The sequence below is a fragment of the Columba livia genome, chromosome 2, assembly GCF_036013475.1.
Source record: "Columba livia isolate bColLiv1 breed racing homer chromosome 2, bColLiv1.pat.W.v2, whole genome shotgun sequence".
Lineage (NCBI taxonomy): Eukaryota > Metazoa > Chordata > Aves > Columbiformes > Columbidae > Columba > Columba livia.
This window is the reverse complement of record NC_088603.1, coordinates 156,504,805-156,523,049: the sequence shown is the minus strand read 5'-3', so window position 1 is coordinate 156,523,049 and position 18,245 is coordinate 156,504,805. Positions and strand designations below refer to the sequence as shown.

The 18,245-nt window shown below is 39.3% G+C and overlaps 1 protein-coding gene across 12 annotated transcripts in view; it reads left to right on the top strand.

Annotated features, from left to right (window-relative positions):
* The window catches only part of FAM135B (family with sequence similarity 135 member B), a 274,657-nt gene that overhangs the window by 134,568 nt on the left and 121,844 nt on the right, over positions 1-18,245 (top strand). For all 12 annotated transcript variants that reach the window (XM_065054475.1, XM_065054472.1, XM_065054474.1 and 9 more), the window contains one exon: positions 14,728-14,807. In XM_065054475.1, coding sequence (XP_064910547.1) covers positions 14,728-14,807 — 80 coding nt within the window. The remainder of the gene's footprint in view (positions 1-14,727; positions 14,808-18,245) is intronic.

Here is an 18,245-nt window from a genome sequence, read left to right as displayed (position 1 = left end):
TAATTTTAGGATTAACACAAAAATGAGGTCGTAGCTTTAGCCGAGGATACAGACTCATGACACAGTTGGGAATGAAAAGACTTTTCACCACTCTGTACAGATTTTCAGTCAGGAAGAGAGGACTCATATTGACAAAAACATTCTGAAGAAAGATTGCAATGTAGTTGTTAGTACTGAATCCATTCCACAGAAAATGGGATTTCTGTCTCTAGAGCTGTCAGGGTTGTGCCAGCACTGAGTGTACTTTTAGAAGAGATTATTCTTCCTTCTTCATCCTTTCAGTGCTGGCAACATTTCAATGGGAAAAATAGGTAAATTTGGGTAAGATCCCACATTTAACAATTAGTTTTATTTGTGTGGAGTGAGTGGGTGAAAACAGAGATGACCCATTTCCTGAGAAAAAGTAGGAAAGAAAATCTGATATGGAAAGTTAAAATGAGGAAAATAAGGCCAAAAGGAGGAGGAGGATTTCCTTGGGGTGCAATGATTTGGTCATCCCTAGTCCTGGTGTGGGAAAAATATGAATACATCTGTGTCTAAAAGTCTAGAGTTTCTTCTTCTACTCATTGAAATGGCCAGTTTCTCAATTTCTCTTTTGAATCAGTGTTTGGGGGAAACTTTCCTGCCGGAGCTGCAGCCGTGGAGAGCCCAGGCAGGAGCAGGTTGTCCCTGAAGGACTGCAACCCAGGGAAGATCCCCGCTGGAGCAGGGAGATATGTGAGGAAAGAGCAGCAGTTGAGAGGGGCTGGGATGGACTGGCCACAACCCTGGTCATACCTCTGCACCCCTCAGGAGAGGAGTCAGGTGGGAAGGGGTGAAGGTTGGACTGGGGCAAAGTTGGGGGAAAGATACACACTGTTCTTCTTTCTTGCTCCTGCTTTCACTCAGGCTAAGCCAAGGGTCTAGGAAAAGGCTGAGGAGTAGGTGTCATTTTAATGTTTGTCTTTATTGCTCAAATCTATTTTAATTGGCAAAAAAATAAATTAATTTTCCTGAATTTGAGTGTTTTGCCTGTGATGATAATTGGTAAGTGATCTCCATGTCTTAATCTCAACCCATGAGCTTTTTCATCCTATTTTCTTCCCTTGTCCTGTTAATGAAGAGGAGTGAGTAAGCAGCTGGGTAGGAGTTTGGTCTTTAGTCATGGCTGTGGTTAAGCCACACAACTTTTCCAATTACAAAAATATTTTTATTTACATACAAGTGAAAAATATTTCATTTTGAAACCAAAAAGTTTCCTACTATGCCACAAAGAATCAGATATGAACAGGAACATTTTGATCTCGAACTCCATTGTTACAGGAGCTGGAAGCAAACTGACTCAGAGAAGAATACAAGGTGGATTAGCATAAAGCTCTTCTTAATTATTTGAAATGTACTCTTAAAGAACAGAAAATAATTACTCTTCTGTTGCATTCTGAAATGTCAAAAAAACCCCCAAACCAAAACATAAATCTCAAGTGTAAACTTTGAAACTAAATTGCAAGCGTATTTCAAAACATTTAATTTTTGTAATGTTTCCTGAGAACCTACACACACATATCCACAAACACCAACTCAGACTCTTTCTCAGTCAATTGCTATTTCGAGAAGCCTTTCTGACCTAGGTCTACCACAGGCTCCTGGCAGAGTGTTGAAGTGCCCCAGAAAAAAGGGGTGAGAGTGTGTGGCACAGGAGCTACCAGTAGGCACAATGTGGTTGCTCACAGCAGCTGTTACCATTCCCACTATCAGCATTTCCTTCCCACCTTTTTGGCAGTCAGAGGAACATCTTAGGCATCCCAAGGAACCTTCCCCTCACTTTGGAATCTGTTGGAGGTGGCAAGAGGAAGGCTTTCATCAGTCATACACAAACAATGAACAAGTTGACAGGTCTGTCTCGCAGCTTCCTCTGTGATGCCCATGTCTTCTGTGTCAAGGCACAACAGCAGGTTAGTCAAACAGAACTGTGGCACTGCAATCCAGACTCCACAGTCATGCATCATGAGTTTCTACAGTTCTCACCACAGATTTATCCTCAGGCTCTCTAACTTTTGATGAAGGCAGGTCTAAAATTAATAGGGAAAGAGGAGGACAATCCATATCCTCCTTGCCATACAGTAAGTAGTGTGGCCCTTTTCTCTAGCTAGAAGTCTACTGAAAGTAAACTTACTCACCTACAAGGAACTTGTTGCTTGCAGACACAAGGAAGCATGACAAAGGGAGTTATGCATTCAATTAGAGGAAACTGTTCAATTCTAAAGGTAGGGCTGCCCTCTTTTTTGATTTTTCATTCTGACAGAAAAACCCTGTTTTGATAACAAATTCTGTCCAGTTCAGCAGACCTGAGAGGTACCTGGTGTGATTCATTCTTACCCTAGCAAACAGTATGCAAGGGTTTTCAGCATCTTGTGGAGGTGCCCACCATGCCCCAGGATCACAGGTAGATACTTTTTTTAATCCAAGATTTAGAGCTGGAAGCTCTCAACAGCTGAGCGCTCTGGGGGCAATGTGTAGAAGATATAAACAACTTTTGGCAAATGAACAGTGTTCTTAATGGGAGAGCTCCCATATTTCAGTGTGTTCCTGAATCAGAGCCTACACTTGCCACTTGGTGCATGTGAGGCAAGGATTTCATTTGGATCCAGGTAAGCCACAGTCTTGATCACTTTTATACTTCTAGCTTTGTGTAACTTTTCATCAGACCACCACTTCTCTGCAGAAACTGGCAGCTCTACAGGCCATAAAAGCTCCAGCCCTTGGATCCCTGCAGCACTCTGACAATTTCACCAACGAACAGCCTCTACATCTCCTTTTATGCTCACCTCAGGGGCTCTTGCCCTTTTATGCTTACCAAGGTAGCAGTACTGCCTTTTATTTGGTCCCATATCCATACTATTAAAGCAATTTGCCCTTTACATCCCTTTCAGAGAGCATAGTAAAGTAAGGGTGAAGAGCAGTAGGCAGTAGAATAGCGAACAGCAGAGTAAAATGAAAGAAGCATACTTTATTGTTGGAAGACAGAGGCAGGGAAAGGAAAGGGCAGAAAAATTAGGACCCTAATAAGGATATAAGCACTTATATCCTTGTCTGAAAGGCAATGAGAAACCTTCAAAACGTAGCTTACTGTAGTATCATGGTCAAGTACTAACCTTTTTCGATCTGCTCTTAAATTATAAGAACAGCTAGAAATTGAGATTTTGTGCTTTTCTAACTGAAGCACCTGAAAAATCCTACAGTGTGATAATCTCAGAGAGTTAAGTAATCCTTAACTGTTCCAGGTGCAAATAAGAGGCACTCCATAGCAATCGTACAATAGATAGAAAAGGAGCTGAACATTCTTTTTCTTTCTTAATTCCAACTTTTATATTACCTCTTTTTTTACTAGAAAAAGACAAATAGGGCATCTCATGAGAGTTCTAAAGTGTTTCTGCAATGTTTATAGACTGAGACTGATAAACAGGTTGGGAGAAGTGGCTATTTACACTAAATTTTATTAAGTTTTGGATCCCACTCCTGGAAATAGGAGACAACAGAAGATGATAGCCATGAAAGGGCTATTCAGAGGCTGCTGCTTTAAAATGTGTAAAATACTTTCATATTCTGATTCTCAGAACTTCTCAGAAGATTGAAAGCCGAAGTGACCATGAAAGAGAGATACAAACTGATTGGGAGCAGAATGGATATGTTTAACCCAACAGACCAGTTCATTCACAGCCTGGCAATTGTCTAATCCCAAATGAATATAAAACTTGAGTATCTTCCAGCCACTGCCCCTGAACTAGTTTCTGAAAGAAGGAAGTCTGGGGACTTGAGCAATGTGAAGATGCAGTGTCATCTGACACACGAGCCACGATCCCAGAACAAGTTATGCAATTTTGCCCGTCTAGCAGATGCTAATTTCTGCTGTCACTAAATTGGACAGTTCAACCACCTGGAAGTCCCATACAAGATGAACACTTCTCGTGATGGAAGAAGGTCATGCAGATGGGTCAAGTTGCATGGTCGCAGAGTAAGACTTGCGTTGTGCCATGGCTATGTCTGTATCTCTGACAGTTTCAGGAAGGTCTCCTGGTCCGTGATCCCACCCAGCCATTGCTCTGGTACTGATCTGCTCAGGTGTACCAGCAGGTGGATCCTCAAGAATCAAGGTTCAAGAAGGCTGAAGCGTCTGTCAATAGCACACAGCAAACTTCCCAAGAGCAATGCAGAATGGCATAAAACTGAGCCCAGTGATGGCAGACCAGTACCAGAGCAAAGAGAACTTTGAAACAGGCACCCATCATAAATTCCGAGAACTCATCATTTCTGCCTGGGTGCAGCAGGTACTTATCATAAAACGAAAATTTATCTCAGAAGTGCAAAGACACTGTTTCAGTGGTTTCTGCTGAAATTAAGCTTTATTTCTTCTTGTTGCATATTTTGTGGGGAGAGAGCATATTCTTTGCATTCAGATGTTTAATTTATCTGAAATATTTTATTTTGCACTAGCTTAACATAGGCTACATAAGTCTCATGCATTATCTTCGAAGCTGCAGGTTATAAATGCATCACACTTTGTGGCCTTGACTAACTGGACAAGTTCTTCTTCTGAGAAACAATCTAAACTAACAGAACCCCTATATACGATTTGATTTAGAAAACCTTTGATACACATGTGTCTCTACTATAAGAAAATTATTATTTTTGTAATTTATTCAAAATAAATTTAAAGTTTCTAGTTTATTTGAAGACAGTCACTAAGGGAATGGAAGCAGGAAAATAAAGGTTTTCATTAAAAAAAAACCAACACACACAACAAAGAAAAACAACAACTACAAAGAAACAACAAAACAAAACAAAACAACCCACTAACCAAACAAACAACACCCCTCCACACACACTTTTTAGAAGCTGCATTTTCCTTGAGAAGAAACATTGGAAAAACTTTGAGCCATTCCCTAAGATGTCTCAGGTGGATCTGAGAGAAGAATTTCATCGTGTTCTCTTTTGGAGCCTGGTTCGGTTCCCAAAACTCATTACAACTTGATTTTCTCTTGTTAAAGAGAATAGGGTTGCAATGGTTCAGCTCTTCTCAAAATTAAGTTCATAATTCAGAGGAACAGCCTTATTTATGAGAGTAACTCCTATGAGATGCAAACAGAGATTAAGACATGACCGTGACATACATGGTGCAAATAGAGAAATAAAACACACAAAAGGAAGCATTCCATATTCTAAAACAGTAAAGATATCTGTACAAAATCAGAAAAAAACACTCAGACAACAGCTAGGAAATGTGAACACTTTTCAGTGTTTCATGAGTCGAATGTGTAGAAAAAACTCTACAGGTTTTGTACAAACAGAGCATTAGTTTGACAAGCTTCACATATCCTGTAGAGTGCTGAAAGACGATAAAAACAAAGTGATAAACCACAAAACTGTAAAAGAAATAATGCAACCCCTTGGCTCCTGTTATGAACACTTATTAGGACTGGAAGTAGAATTTTTAGCAATGGAGAAATTAGAGCGTCAGTGTCAGGTGGGAAAGGACTATTTGAGCTTTCCTTTTCAAACGAAAAAAAGAAGATGTAGGACATGAATAACAACTGCATACAAATCAGGATGTGGCTAAGTAATTACTGGAGATCGTAAATCTAAACAAGCAAATTCCAGTTCTTGAAAAACACATTGAAAACCAGTGGCAGTTGATGGATAAGTAAGCTATAAAAAGGAAAAATTAATGGGATAAAATAAATCGAAAAACTGGAAGAACAGTTAAAACAGAGAAATATCAAAGACTTCTGGAATGCCCAAAGAATGTGAGGTAGAATTTTTACAAGCAGAAATAAAACAAAAAATGGATGATTAAGATATGTTTTTATTAGAAAAGGAGCAAAATCATCAAGAATTTACAGCTTGTGACAGAGAAATAGAGAAACTGGTGGCACAGATTTAAGAACAGGAGAACAGAGGTACTGAAGTCTTAAAGATTGTAAACTGGTTGGAACAACAACTACAAAAAATGAATAAAGTGGAAATAGAATTAAAACAAAATGAAGAAGAATTATGATAGTACAATAACCTGATTCAGATGTCTGCTCTACAGTTTAAATCAGATGATACAAGACATGGCATAGTTACAGAAGGCAGTTTTGATCAAGTGCTGAAGGAACAATTAAAAGCAGAACAGGAAGCACTTGTAACAGAAGAGAGAGAGATTACAGCCTTATTAGACTAACTAGCAGACTGTAAAGATAATTTGATCAGTAAAAATTAAGAGATATCACAGGTAAACTTGCAGTTAGAGATGCAAGAAAATCACAGGACTTCCAGCATCACTCAGCTTCAGAGAGTTGTGTACCTGAAGGTGGAACTGCGTGTTGTGAGTTGACCTGGGCCAGCTGCCAGATCCCACCCAGCTGCTCTCTCACTCCTTCTCAACAGGATAGGGGGATAAAATAAGACAAGAAAGCTCTTGGGTCAAGGTAAAGACAGGGAGATCACTTTCCAGTTTCTACCACAGGCAAAACAGACTTGATTTGAATGAATTAATTTATGGTGGGAAACTGCAGCTGGTCTGTGGAATCCTTGACAGAAAATATGGGAGTAGAGATCAGCCTTGAAGATATTAAGATTTACCCTTGAAAAGGATGGGAGTAAAGGAGTATCCGGAGGTATGGAGTTGTACCCGTGAGAGAGGAGAGATGTACCCGTGAGAGAGAAGGGGATAGAAGAATAACATGGATGATAGAAAAATTAACCAATGAGATGTTAGTGCTGTAACTTGTAACCAATAGCGAAAAGACACATGAACTGGTAGAATTGTATAAAAAGGCACTTGTAGCAATAAATGGCACCTACTACCCTATTACTTCAATCTTGAAGGAACTTGGTCCATGTCGTTTGTCCGTCTCAACCACGACAATTTATTGATAAAAGTAGAATGGGATGCTGAGGAACAAAAGCTAAAACACTTTCCCTATATCAGCTCCTTTTTCTGAGGCTCAGCCAGCCACAGGACAAAAAAGGTCTGTTAATTTTTCCAGAGAGAGAACGAGCTGCAACTCCTGAGTTTAAACTTTCTTTATGACAAGTGAAGACACATCTTGCACAGAGATTTGAGGTCCCTTCTTATGCTGTTTTCATGAAGAAATCTGTCTTTTTCCTTGACTGTAAGGAAAAAGTTGACTTCAAAAACAGTGTGCTGCCTTGGCTCCCCAGCAGCGGTAACTCAACAGAGAAGTTTTGCTGACATGGGCTGCTGGAGGGCAACTCCAACACTTGTCTGAAGCGCAGCAGAATCTCCCGGCTGACTGATCAGGCTCAAGCATAAATCTGGTTTGTTTGCAGTATATGTTAGCTTAGGGGTTGTTTATTAAAATGTAGTTTAACTTGGGGTGAAATTTTAGGCCCTGGAGCTGGGCAAGTATAATTCAAATCAGGCGCGAGCTGTGTGATCTTGAACTTGTCCGTCTCCTATGGCAGCGTTATTGAGCCAGTCTTTTTGAGTTCCATGCTGCAGAAATGATCAGGGAGGAGCAACCTGATCTGTCAGTGCTCCTGGTGGGACTGATCTGGTTTGGTAGAGTGACACATCAAAAAATTGCCTTTCTCAAACTAATCATCCGTTCTTAACCTAGGCTCTACAATGCCAATACCAGTCAGTGGCAGGGGAATAAAAGTAGACAGCAGCTTGTGGACTAGATGAGAGCTGAGATGTTCTATCATTGATCTGAGAGGAGGATGCAATGGGGGGCTTGGAGTCTAAACTGTCGGTAACACAACTGGTACCTGCCTGCTCCCTTGACATATCTCCCTGCTGTTTTTAATGTAAATGCTTTGGGGTTAGGTACTGCCCTGTGGTATGGCTAGATCACTAGAGATGGCACAATGAGTTAGTTATCTGAAGCAGAAATTATTTATTCTCCTAAAAGTAATTATTTCCTCTGTGTATTTAAGTGTAATATAATAATATTTAAAACAAAAACAAAAACAAACCATTAAAAAACCCAACCCTCTGCAACCTGCTTGGTCATTAAGTGGGCACTTAACATCTGAGAGTGATCTTGGTGCTCCTGAGAGGAGATCTGACCACCACAGTGCCAAGAGACTGAAAGGTGACAATGGTAGGCAAGGGGACGTAGTATCATCCAACACATCTGCTAGTGGAGTCAGGCACCCGAGGAGGCTTTTCATGTCAGCACCCTAGGTGAGTCAGTAAAAGTCATTAGGGATTAATGTGTGCCCAGGTACAGGAAAACAAAGCTAATATTCAAATTATCTATTTAATTTTAAATATTAATAATTCACAAATGAGAAGAGAAGGTGGTTATGGCAAATTTGTTCCAACTAGGGTGACCCACGGAGGCTGTCTTGCAGGACAGAATGGACTTGGACTGCCTGCATAAATAACATTGGTCTTGAAAATAGGAAGGATCCATATCCAGAAGGGTCCATGTCCTATAAATCTTTAGGGAATTTACAAAACTTCCCCTGAAAGTAAGTTGTCTTTTTTATTTCTGCTTCTGTTAGGAGGTTGTTTCACCGCCTTGCTCCTTTGCCAACTACAACTTTCTATTTCCAAATTGCATTTATTCATGAACAGTTTATATGTGTTTTTTCGTGTGCCAATATTGTACTTTCTTGTACCCCACTCTTCTTCTTCCTTCCTGATGTTTTTCTTCCCAGTGTATTTATAGCTTGAGAGGGGATTTGATTGCTCTGTGTTTTGCTGAGTTAAGTGTGCCAAACTCCTTTAGTTCAGCTTGCTGTTTCCTGATATTCCCTTCACAGCACCTGTTCCACATTAACTGGCAATTTTCCATGGTCTCCCTACTTTACTGAAGTCCAAATAAGCTTTTCTGCACCAACTTTTGTCTTAAAAAAAAAAAAAAAAAAAAAAACAAAAAAAAAACGAAAAAACAACAACAACAAAACCAAACCACAAAAACATGCAGAAAAACCCCCTCCAAACCTGCACAAACCAGCTGTTTACCCAAAGAGAGGTACTACCTAGCCTAATTCTAACAAGCCAGACCTAGCCTAATTGTCATAAAACAGGAACTGTAGTGCAATTTCTCATTTATTTCATAATTATTATTTCATTCAAAATCTACTGTGAAGTTCCATGTACTTCTGGGGCCACACTCAGGACCCATAAATCTGTCCATTTCAGATGCTTTGTAAAATAACTGTTTAGATTCTGCTCATCACCAGCCCTTCTGTACCTTTATCAATTTCTTGGATTAGTTGTAAACCTGTTTTACTGAGTGTCCAGTTCACATGCCACTTCTGCCAAGTTTCTCCAGCTTTATCTTCACTAACCATGCTGACCTCTTAATTTTGGCATCTTGGCTGTGCCTTGTTTTGAAGTTTTGTATTCCTTTCCTTTAGCCTCTTCATAAAGAAGTTAAGCATGTGGCCAAAATAGCTTGTTATTTTTGGAGGCAATTTCTCATTTATCATTACTATCAGCCCAATACCACTATCAAGTTGTCATTTCCAGCACATATGTGGTGGAGGACCTGCCCTAATGATTTTTGTATTGTTTTGCAATCTTTGCATCAGAGTGATTTTTCCGGTTTAGCTGTAGATTTTGATCTGCAGGTCCTGTTGCTATTCTTTGTAGTTTTTCTGTTCATACCTCATATCATTTTGGAGAGGTTCACTCAGCTGGCCAGAGATAAAACACTTGTCTGCAGGATTTCCTCCCAAGCCTGAAATGCAGAGAGCGGCTACTTAGACAAAGAAGGAGACACCACATCTATGCAATTGCCTCCACCCAGGTAACAGCCCATCCTCAAGGCCCTGCTGTCGCAGTGTCCAGACCGCAAATGTTCCACTCAGGTGAGAACAGGTCATATAGACTCTGGGAGAGCTCAGGCCACTAAACTGATCCCTCTTTTTCTTGGGTGGATTGGAGGAGGCTGGTAAGCCTATGAGGCCACTTACTGATGAGCCATATGGAGATGTTTCGTTTCACTTCGAGCAAAGCAAGAAACACTGTATGGTCAGCTGAAACCGTTGCTTCTTTGCATGATTTATACCAAATCTAATTCATACAGTACCTCATTGTAACAGAATGAGTGTTCTTAGTGTGACAAAAACATTTTCCATTTACCCTTTTGTTAGCAGGGACTGAGCACGGTAATCAGTCGTTCCACAGTGTGGGGTTTTGTAGAGGAACTGACAAAAAAGAGGGTTTTATTTGTTATTTGTGCTCGCATTAACATGCTTCTGCTTTACATTTAGTCTCACTATTACTTGTACTGGTACAACCAAGAGGTATATAGGGCAGTGGGGTGAAGAAACAGAAATTTATCCGTGCTTGCTGCTGAAGAAAATGTATGAAGAAAATGTATGGGACTCTGTCTTGAAGTAGCCTGTATTTTGATCAGCAAAACACTCCTCACAATGCACAAGCTACTGTGAAGTAACATCAAACGTCACAGTGTGGGAGCAGGAACCTCTATTTTTATGTTTATATTTAGGCATAAAGTCATTGTTTCACAATTCATCCCTGCCTGCAAAGTTTTAGAGGAAGCTCTGAGGAGGAATGGATAATGTTTTCCCGTCTTATGATTTAAATATTGATATGTAACTTAGAAAAACAAAACAAAACAAATAATGGGTTTTATTCAGTTTCCTGTATGGAGGTTGTTTATTTTAACTGGACAACAAGAGATCTGGTGAAACTCAAATGAGAATGTCTTTAGCTTTTTTCTGTTCACCCAAGGTGAACCTGTTCTTTGCTCATGTTCTGCTTGTAGTATTTTTAGTCTCCTTTGGAGTTGTTGTTAATGTTTTGCCTGAAACTTCCACTGGGAAATGACTTGTTCTCAAAGATTTTCAGGGAACTATTCAAATTTAAAAGGAAAAAATTGAAAAATTGTGAGCATTTCTATTTGTCTTTTAATTTATTTTTCGGGTTTGAACCTTTGACACTTCCACTACCCTGAGTGTTAATTTCCAGGGATGTCACTGAGATGTTTGGAGATTTTGATCTGAGATCCTCTACATTACTGTCCTTCTCTGCAATTAATCTAATTGGTCAACAGTGTCACTACCTTAAGGAGCAAAGAATTGCAATGCACACATGTGCACAATTACATAGATATTGAAGAAACAGGATATTCAGAAGCTTCTTGTGTCCTCTGAGTATAGGATCATTCTCTAAAATAGTTCATCCGGAGAAATGTGTCTAATTCCATGATAGTTTATACTAGAATTTCTTTATGCCATAGTGTTATCAAGACTATACCTTTTGGCATCAGGTGCTAGCAATCTGCAATGAATCATTCATTAGTAACTGTTTATTGTCTTTATTAAGAATGAAAATGTTTGGTCGCCTATAAAATATGAGACACATTTTTGTCTGTAATGCTTAGGACTGCAGACCTTAGAAGTCTTCAGATTCTCTTTACATCTGGACCCTAAACATTAGAGTTTAAACTTAATCTGAGAGTTCTTTAGGTTTCTATGACTTTTCTATGCAATGTTTATTCTGAGCTGTTAAACTTTGTAGGTACACAGGATGATGCCTATTTGTGAATTCTAGAATACATTGATATTCAAGTTAATTTGCCAAAATTAAGGGGATGAACAAGGAAATGTTAAAATAAGATTAAAACCTAACTCTGTTATGTCATTACACCTACTCCATTTTGCAAAGGTAATAATAAAAGGTGGAAGTAACCTTGTTATGAAGTCACTGGTATTGAGGTGTCTTCATGTGTTTTTGATATCCAAAGCTGTATTGCAATCAACAGCTCTAGTCTGGACAATGAGTAAAGCCAAAGTCTGTCCAGCGTCCTCTATTAGGATTCAAATGTCTCTAAGTCTACTGAGAGTTTTTGACTACATGGTCAGTGAAACTGGCACCTTTAGACACCTGTGTCTTCCCAGCTTTAGGTGACTGAATCTGGAGCATCAGCCAAGCCACTGGAAAATAAGTTTCCTAATTAAAGTATTTAGGGCTACGTGAGATGCTTCTGAACACAAGACTCACAATGAGGGAAGGCAGACATTAGCATAGTGTGGCAGTAAACTGATAGCTGGAAATTTCCTGGTGGAACTGCAGCCTGTGGAACGCCCCACAATGGAGCAAGGAATTAGTGACGAGGATTGAGTGGCAAAGAGGGGCTGTTATGGCCGTAACTCACATCCACATCCCCCTGAATTTCTTAGAAAGAATGAAGCTGAGCTTGGGAAGAAGGGGATGGGGTGGGCGGAAGGTGTTGGTTTAGTTTTTTTGTTTGTTTCTTACTGCCCAATTGTGAATGAAAACATTAATTTTCCTCAAGTTGAGTCAATTTTGCCTGTGACTGTAACTGGTTAGTGATCTCCCTCTCTTTATTTTGTCTTATTTTTCATCCTGTTTTCTCCTGATGTCCTGTTGATAGGGAAGAGTGAGAGAGCATCTAGGTGGGAATTTGGCCAAGGATAATCCACCAGAATCTGAAGCAGCAAAAGTCTAAAAGAGGTGGTCAGACAGTTGGAGGATGTTATTCTTAGAAATAAGTCTAATGGGATGAGCATATAGTAAAACATTAATATCTACACACTGAGGAGTCTCCCATGACACTACTGTGGCAGCGGTCCTTTAATACCATATTGACATTATTTAGGAAGTAATGACAGTGTATGGCTAGTCCAAATAGGGTATTTTTGTCAGCTCAGATATTGTATTGTAAGACAAAGAGTCTTAAGGCATAATTCTTAAACTTGCTCTGGAAGAAACTGGGAGCAATAGCATTAATTAAAAACTTCTACCTTAGTACAAGGACAGCATAAGGGAGAGAAAGGTCAGGCAGTATAGACTTGCTTACTGTTATTTTTAACTATATATTGTGCATATTGATAACCTAAGCTTCTTTTGTTTTCTTTCCTGAAAACTTAAAAGTAAATGGAGAGTTTTCATGCCCAAGTTATTGCCTAAACGAGATATCTAAAAATGTCAAAGGTTGTGCTGGAATTATATCCAAGTTGGCAAGGGTCTGCCAGTTGGACTAGGTAAGGTAACGTGAGCTTTCAGCTGTGAAGGAGCTTGACACAATCACAATTGCCTCTGAAGTGGTGGGTCTTGTTTTGTTTTGTTTTATCCCCATCAAACTACTTTCTCCAGCTTTTAACCTAGCAGAGACACAGCTGGTTTATCCACTGTTACACCCTTAACAAATATTTTATTGATAAGTGTAGCCTGTGTGAGATGTTTTTTTATGCAGCAGTTCACTGGAAACTAGGTGTTTTAATTGTTCCTTTCCACATACGGTTATACCTTCCAAGGAAATAATTCTACTAAGTGTTACAACGTCTTTAGTTGCTGGGTAGGCCTTTACAGTTAAAATTTAACCTTTATTATTGTATTTAGAGGCTTAGACACAAATCAGGCTGAAAATATCTGCAAGCATTTGTGAGATATGAGGAATTTATAAAAAAATAGACCAAACAAAGGGCAGGAGAGAAAATGCAGAGACAGGGGTATTGACACCATCACAGTGTTACAGCAGACCAGTGGGAGATCTGAAAACAGGTGGAGGTATCCTGAGCTACATTGTGGTGGGTTAGGTACTGTGCTGTACACTGCCTCTTGTTCCTAATTCATGAAAGTGGGGATAATCAAAGACTGGGATGAAGTTTTTTCTCTGTTTAGACTGAGCTAATATTTGGAAACTGTCTAAAGTAACCTGCACCATGTGTATCTTAAGTCCATGAAATTGCTGTTATTTTTTTTTCTGTCTTCTTTCCTCTAACATTGTGATCACCTATGAGATAACAAAAAACAGCTGTTTTAGATATGATTAATGCTATCACTTTGATGATATGGTGGCCTCAATATGCAATGGCAGAATGAAACTGAATTTTCTTTCATGTGGGTTTAGCACATTTGTTGTATTTCCACAGAAGTTTCCTCTTTTTTTGTTTTGTATTAAAATTTTTCACTCCCTGTCTCATCTCACTGCCTTTTACTGTAGGTATTATTCTATGTCTCTTTTCCTTAAAAGAATCCAAGATTTTTTTTCACAGTCTTTCCTTGTTAACCACACATCAGGCAGTTGTGTACTCTGCCCCTGCTGTAAAATAGAGATTTCATGGTATGTCTGCTAGTCAAATTGAATCCCTATTTAGAAAAGAATCATAGAATCATCTCAGTTGGAAGAAACCCTCAGGATCATTGAGTCCAACCACAACCTAACCTGACTCTAACACTAAACCATGTCTCTAAGAACCTTGTCTAAATGCCTTTTAAACACCGCCAGGGATGGTGAGTCCACCACTTCCCTGGGCAGCCTGTTCCAATGCCCGACAACCCTTTCTGTTAAGAATTTTTTCCTAATATCAAATCTAAACCTCTCCTGGCACAACTTGAGGCCATTTCCTCTTATCTTATCACTTGCTACTTGGGAGAAGAGACCAACACTCTCCATGCTACAACCTCCTTTCAGGTTGTGGTAGGCACCTGTAAGGTCTCTCCTCCACCTCCTTTTCTCCAGGCTAAACAGCCCCAACTCCCTCAGTTGCTCCTCCTAAGACTTGTGCTCCTGGGTCCTCACCAGCTTCATCACCTGGGCCTGATTAAAATCAGTGTAAATCCACTTTAGCTATAACTAAAAAGCAGAAAAAAAAAATAGTATTTCTGAGCATGTTTTTTTCTCTTGAGCACTTTTGTTTGAATGCAGATCCCCAGGTTGTGTTCCCACAGAATTTTTGGTTGGACCGAGTGCTCACCCATCTAACAGCATGTTATTTTTAATTCTTTCTCCCCAGGTATTACCAGATAAGGGCTGGACTGAAGATCCCATCCAGGATTCCCCACAGGCTGTTTGCTACAATTTCAGAACAGACAGGTAAGCAGGTCCCACCCAGAGGGATGTGACATGACTGGAAGTGGGGCAGCATGGAGAAGGAGACAGTATGTGGGGAACGGGTGACCCTGGATTTGGATCCAATCCTGGATTTCTGTAATGATCAGTGTCTGTTCAGCTCTCTGTTCTGGAATGGGTTTGAGCTGAGTTGGGCTTGAGTTTTGATGCTTGCGTCTGTCAGAACAGCAGAGAAAATTCTCACCATCTCATCTGCAAGCTGTCTCTCTTATATGTGGCTCTCCTTGCTGATAATAGAAAGAGTTAGTGCATTATTCTAAGTGATTTCTGGATGAAAATTGCTGCAGTGTGTAGTGGGTTGACCCTAGCTGGATGCCAGGTACCCACCAAAGCTTCTTTATCATTCCCTCTCCTCAGGTGGACAGGGGAGAGAAAATATAATGAAAGGCTGGTGGGTCAAGATAAAGACAGGGAGAGATCACTCAGCGATTACCATCACGGGCAAAACAGACTTGACTTGGGGAAATTAATTTAATTTGTCACCAATCAAATCAGAGTAGGGTAATGAGAAATAAACTCAAAACTTAAAACATCTTACCACTACCCCTTCCTTCTTCACTGCTCCAGTGTGAGTCCTTTCCATGAGGTACGGTCCTTCAAGAACAGATTGCTTCAGCATGGGGTCCTCCATGGGTGCAGCAGACAGCCGGTCTCACCATGGTCTGCAACATGGTCTGGAGGGAATCTCTGCTCTGGCACCTGGAGCACCTCCTCCCATCCTTCTTCACTGACCTTGGTGCCTACAGAGCTATTTCTTTCACATATTCTCACTTGTTTTTGCGGCTACTTTTTGCAGCATTTTTTTCGCTTTTCTTGAATATCTTATCACAGAGGTGCTACCAACATCACTGATGGACTTGGCCATCGGTGGGTTCATCTTGGAGCCCGCTGGCCTTGGCTCTATTAGACATAGGAAAAGCTGCTAGCAGCTTCTCAGAAAAGTCACCCCTGTGAGGCCAACCACTACCAAGACCTTGTCACATAAACCCAATACAGAGTGCTAACAATAGCTTTTAGAGAATAACTTACAGAGTCCTTTTGACTCAATATCATGCATAGAGGAAGAAAAAAAACGTGACAGCAGAATGAATGAGTTCCTGAGGTTGGATATCACATTTTGATTTTTTTACTTATTGTATTTGAAAATTTTCTAGTTTAAAATTATTTTCTGGATTAAAGGTTATTTTTTCTTCAAACAAAACTATATATTTCCATTCATAAGTCTGCTTAAATTAAATAGGATACAGATAATACAAAATTATTAGATTATTTTTTATAAAATGCAGAGAGTTAAAAAATAATATGAAGAAATCACCTTGGAAAAAAGAAAATCCCAAATTCAAAATCTGACAAAGAAATTTCTCTGTGAAATAAATAAGTAAATAAAATTTGTCGAAGTTTAGAAAACCCTTTAGTGTGAAAAATCCCTAAGAAAGAAATAAAATTGTATTTCATCACATTCCAGTGTAATTCACCCTAGGCATACACAGAATTCCTTGAACTTCCTTTCCTCTCTGGAAATGTCCTCAAATTACAGCAGTCTTTGGCATAAGTAGTCTTGAACTAATGAAATACTCTCAGTGAGAAGATAGGTAGAATTTTACTTTCTAGGGACAAAACCACCTCAAGAACAAACAACAAACCCCACCCCCCAAACTTCTCCTAGTCTGCATCGAACCAGGAATAGCTATATTTTTTTAAAGGAGGAAACTCAATCATGTTATAAATTTACTTTTTATTCAGGTTAGTATTTTCTTCTGCCTGATACTTCTTCAACGTCCCATCTTCTTTTGCTTCTGCTAGAAATAACTCATGCAGAAGCATGGGAAGATGAAAGACAAGGCAGACGTTGTGGTTATAGGATTAGCAACTGACTTTCATAGCGTTAATGTTATCTAGACTGGAGTCTAATAGCTTTATAGGGCCAACGCCAAGACAGGGGGGTATTTAAGCTGTTAAGGCTTTAAACAGTTTTTTGTTGTCTGTTTTCACAAGTACTTCCTAATTGATTTCACAGGCCTGAAAGAGAGCATCGTTTAATGGAAGTGAACTTAAAGGCAAACAGGGCATAATGTTCTTTTTGTTTTTGTGCCACTGATCTCTCTGAGTATGGGAAAGCTGGAATAGGAAGAATTAAATTGCTCCGCATTTTTCAATAAATAACCCCTATTAAAGAAGTGTTACAACAAAACTAGTATGTTATAAAGTAGTGAATAAACTCCTACCTCACCAACAAGAACAAATACAAAATAGGGAGATTCATGAGTTGGTTTAAAATAAATTTTTAAAATGTTTTCCTTATCAGATTCATAAGATCTATGAGAATTGAGAGTAAGTTTTGAAAACAATACATAAATTTATGAAGTAAAATCTGTGAATATCTGCATTAATAAAATACATAAAATATGTAAATATGTTAAATAAATAAGAGGTTGTATTTATCTTCCAGTGCATATGGCCTTTTATTTTTATTAAATCTTGCAGGCTTTACAGAAAAAACATAGGAACTGACAACACTAGCAATGTTTACTTCCCACTAGATGTTTTATGTAACAGAGGCCAAACAAATTGTGATTTTCAAGAATTCAGCAGAAGGGTGGTTGCAGCCAAATCTGAACAGCAAAGACTCCATCTAAGGCGCAGGACCAGCAGGTTGTACAGGAAGCCTTGATGGTCCATATGTTGGTCATATCCTGTCTACATTGTGGGAAGAGGAAAGACTCTGTGCCCCAGTGGAAGCAATGGGGAGCTGTGCTGCAGCCCTGTAGCCCCTGCGGTTTGGTCACTTTGGCTATACGCTAGCTTGTCTTGTGTCAGGCTGTATGAACATAAATATAACACGTAGCATACATACATATGCACATATATATATTCATAAAAATATAAATTTCATTCATTCTCCTAAGCATTTTTAGCAAGGTGAATTTCCTTAAAGACAGGCAAGACTGTTGGCTGATGACTTTTTAAGCAATGAAAAGGAAAGAGGGAGAAAGGCTGGCTGTGCACGGTCTTTCGTTGTTCTCATGCAGGTTTTCAACTCCCATGAAATTTATCTTCCTGTCTTCGAATAGATATCATGACTGATGCACCCTGTTTTTAACTTATAAAGAACAAATTATGCTTTCTACTTCTTCTTCTGCAGCTCATAACAGCATGTACTTCATTGGCCTCAGCATCAGTTCTGTAGGGCTAAACTAATGCAGACACATCTTAGAGTTAAACTCTAGAAATACCCTTCCATAAACTATCCGCTTCCATAAATTTTTAGTCTGCCACATAAATTTTGGGACAAGGATTCACAGAAGTTATGTATATACAGTCATCCAGTGATTTCCAGGCTATACATACAAGATGAAAGACTGCAGGATCCTATCTTAAAAACATAATTTTAAATCATTTTTA